The following is a 4263-nucleotide window of genomic DNA, read 5'->3' as shown; positions in this document are numbered from 1 at the left end:
AATTTTAACTGCCTCTCACGTAAATGAAAATGTGAGGATGGGCACGCTCCAGAGCCCTTCTGCAGGGGCTGTCGCGCTATCCGTATATGTATCTGCAATTTAAATTCTTAGCCTCCGACCTGGAACTATCCAACCAGGCATTAAATTCACCCCTTAAATTTAGCCATCCCACCTTTGGGTTATAGTCTATGACAAACCTCAAACCACAGAGACGTTCGGGGTAGTTTTATTTATTTATTAAAAAAAATTTTTTTGGCGTCATGTCATGCGTGGCTTGCAGTAACTTGGTACCCCCACCAGAGATTGAACTAGAGCCCCTGCAGTGAAAACATCAAATCCTAACCACTGTACCGTCAGGGAATTTCCAAGGCAGCGTTGTTTAGAATAAAACCCAAAACTGAAAAGAAAATAATAAATGCCCAGTCACAAATTGGTAAATAAGATTATGTAAGTATTTGGAAAATTGTAAATAATAGGGGAGGGTACAAGAAGTACTCTATAAAAATTGAATTTCAATGTAGATTTTAACTGAGTAAAACCTATGCATCCATTATCATTGAAATTTGAACAGACCATCCGAGATGTAAATGGTTTTTAAGGTGTGGGATTTCCCCCCTAAATCCTTTATGTATTAATAATTATGAACACTCCCATACCCAAGAAAAAAATCACTAAGACCTCCATACTTGTACTTAATTACTTATAAATACAGTAGATGGAATGGGAGACTGTTTTAAGATGTGGGTCCCCCCCCCGAATCCTGGGTGTATTAATAATTTTGAACCCTCCCATCCCCAAGAAAAAGATCACTAAGACCTCCATACTTACACTTAATTACTTATAAATACAGGAGATGGAGTGAGAGACTTTTGTGTTCATTCCTCACTTTTTATATCCATGCCAGCTTTCTTCTGGCTGAGGCGTGACCCTCTGTCATTTTCTAAAGTTTCTTTTGCAGCTTTCACAGGCACGAACCAATTGATGACAACTGCAGGACTTTGAACATGGAGCTTTCCCAAGGGAGCTGGCTCTAAATGAACATTTCATGCTACATACAAAGTTACTTCTGTTCCTCTTGTGTGCTGTCTTGCCTGAAGTCAAGAGAGGTGGTGTACTAAAAAGAGGCAGGTCAGACTGGTAATGATCCAGGGATTGCTTAGGTCTGGTCATCAGTGATGATCTCTGCTCTGACATGTGCATTTAATCTGCTCACTTTAAATTTTATTCCCCCATCCCATATACTCCTGCTTCCCTCCCACCCCAAAGTGATGTAAATACTCAGGTAATCAAAAGCCCACACAAGATCTCAACAGCAAAAATACAGCAGAGACAATAATTATTTCCATTAAAAATGGTATTTGGGGACTTCCCTGGTGGTCCATTGGTTAAGACTTTGCCTTCCAGTGCGGAGGGTGCCAGTTCATTCCCTGGTTGGGGAGCTAAGATCCCACATGCCTTACAGCCAAAAAACATAAAACAGAAGCAATGTTGTTACAAATTCAATAAAGACTTTTAAAAATGATCCACATCAAAAAAATTTTTTAATTATATTTATATTACACACGACATTGTAAATCAACTATATTTCAATTTAAAAAAAGACAAAAGAACTGAAATGAGTCTCCCAAAAAAGAAAAAAGAAAAATGATATTTGTAGATGGTAGAGGAACAACATTCTCTTTAGTTTTTACTAATCTTACTGTATTTGAATGAGAGACTTCTCTTCAGTGTCTGTTCACATATAGGTGTCCGTTGGAATTTATTTTCATCCACTTTTTTTTTTAATGTAAGGAGGGAAAATGACAGCTGGTTCAGTGTGTGTCCCTCAAATCATACCCCTGCGGGTGCCTCAGCCCGGAAAAGCCAACCATGAAATTGATAACAATACGCTTTTGGAAATGAAATCAGGTAAGAATCAAATGTACTGAAATTGTTTAAAATAACCCTGCCATGTTCTCTATATTCATCTGGTTGTTGATTTACCCTCTTTGCATCCTTTCTATAATCAGAATCTTGGGATGATTGTAAAATTTTCAAAATTTGAAACAATGTTGGTTTCTAGAGTGGCATTTATATAGGTTACAACAGCTGGCTCTTGCCAACCTTCCATTTGTGTTGGAAAGATTTGCAGCAACACTATGACTTACTTTAACCAAGTTGCTGCTGCTAAGTCACTTCAGTCGTGTCCGATCCTGTGCGACCCCATAGACGGCAGCCCCCAGGCTCCCCCGTCCCTGGGATTCTCCAGGCAAGAACACTGGAGTGGGTTGCCATTTCCTTCTCCAATGCATGAAAGTGGAAAAATAAAGTGAAATCACTCAGTCGTGTCCGGATCCTAGTCAGGTTAGGATGTCCCATTGCTTCCCCAGACTTTCCCAGGATTCTCAGTGTTTTTCTGGGATATCAGTTTGACCTGCTAACACAGGTTTCCCAGTCAGACAGGTTGGAGAGTGAACAATCCTGGCTTTGAAAACATCTAGTGATCTTCAGTACATTCCTCAGCCTTTCTTAGTCTCAGCCTCTAGACTGTAAGAGACCGATAATATTATCTATAGTTTAGAGTCATCATGAGGATTAATGAATTGATATGTGATGTGAGAGGCACACAGGTTCTGGCACATGGTGATGCCAAAAGACATCACAACTATTTCTGCTGAAATAAAGCAGTGAATGTGTTTCTTTTTCATTCCAGAAACACACACACACACTCATTTACATATGTAATATAAAGAGAAGGAAAAGTTTTATAGATAGAACGTATGAACAATTACTTGTTTAAAACAGACTCTTGATTTGCAGCCACATGGATGGACCTAAGAGATGATCAAATTAAGTGAAGTAAGTCAGAAAAAGACAAATATCATATGATATCACATATATTTTGAATCTATAAAAAAATGGTACAAATGATCTTACTTACAAAACAGAAATAGACTCACAGACATAGAAAACAAACTTATGGTTACCAAAGAGGGTAGGAGGAGATAAATTCAGAGTTTGGGATTAACAGGTACACAGTACTATATATAAAATAGATAAACAACAAGAACCTATTATATAACACAGGGAACTATATTCAATATCCTGTAATAGCCTATAATGGAAAAGAATCCGAAAAAGAAAAAACTATATACATATGTATAGCTGAATCACTTTGCTATACACTTGAAAGTAGTACAACATTATAGAAAAATAGATTTCAATTTTTTTAAATAGAAAAATTAGACTTCAATTAAAAAATAGACTCTGAGACTCCAGTTACGTATTTGAATAACTAATGTGCATACAAACTATATGTACCGATGATGTGACACCTGGGCTTCCTAGACTGAGAGGTCCAAATAAGAATATATATATTATACTGTGTCTTCCTTTATCTTAAAAGCTAATATTATTTTAAAAATTCCTCAAACCAAAATTCAAGTCTTAATATATGTGCTCATAACCCTCAGGAGAAGTTGGGTAATGATTGACAAATGATGACAGGGTATCCAATTTCTCTAATATCTGAAATGTCTAATAAATGAAGGATTCTGCAATTCAGTGCCAAAAGTAATAACATCCCAATAGGAAAAATGGACAAAGGATGTGAAAAGACATTTTATAGGAAAGGAAATATGTGTTTTAAACGTATGAGAATATGCTCCTATTCACCCTTCACTTGCTTGCTGAGCAGAACTTATCCTCTGCTTCATTTACTCCCTTGTACTTAATCACCACTTAACAAATTCTATGCAGTCGTTTCCTGTTTGTGTGTGTTTTTTTTTAAATTATGAGAGGAGGGACTTTGGTCACTGATGTATTCCCAGCATCTGAAACAGTGTCTGGCATGTAATAGGCATTTGGTAAATACTTGTTGAATGAGTGAGTGAATCTTACTCAAAATATAAGAAATATGAGTTAAAGCTATGAGATACTTTTTTTTAACCTGGGAAATAGAAATGAAATATCAGCAAAATAAAAGAAAAAATGATCACACACGATATGGTTGAGATGGTGGGTTAACATGCACTTCCATTCCCTGCTGGTAGCAGGGTGAATTGTTTCAATGTCCATGGAGGGAAGTTTGGCAACATTAACCAAAATTACAAACTCACATAGCTTTTAACTCAAGAACAGTACTAGTTCTACATATTTTGCAGATATACTTATAAAAAGAACTCTTTGCAGGGTTATTCATTACAATGTTTGCAATAGCAAAAGTAAAAAAGAAAGAAAAGGAAAAGAAGATGGTTTATATGTTCATCTGTAGGGATTGGCTGG

General features: G+C 36.6%; 1 protein-coding gene across 1 annotated transcript in view; it reads left to right on the top strand.

Moving 5' to 3' along the window:
• DZANK1 (double zinc ribbon and ankyrin repeat domains 1) overlaps positions 1 to 4263 on the top strand; it is a 51448-nt gene that overhangs the window by 462 nt on the left and 46723 nt on the right. The window contains exon 2 of the mRNA XM_010836596.1: positions 1792 to 1908. Coding sequence (XP_010834898.1) covers positions 1800 to 1908 — 109 coding nt within the window. The 5' untranslated portion in view covers positions 1792 to 1799. The remainder of the gene's footprint in view (positions 1 to 1791; positions 1909 to 4263) is intronic.

Source organism: Bison bison, unplaced genomic scaffold, assembly GCF_000754665.1.
Source record: "Bison bison bison isolate TAMUID 2011002044 unplaced genomic scaffold, Bison_UMD1.0 scf7180017864063, whole genome shotgun sequence".
Classification (NCBI taxonomy): Eukaryota; Metazoa; Chordata; class Mammalia; order Artiodactyla; family Bovidae; genus Bison; species Bison bison.
This window is presented reverse-complemented; position numbering and strand designations above follow the sequence as displayed.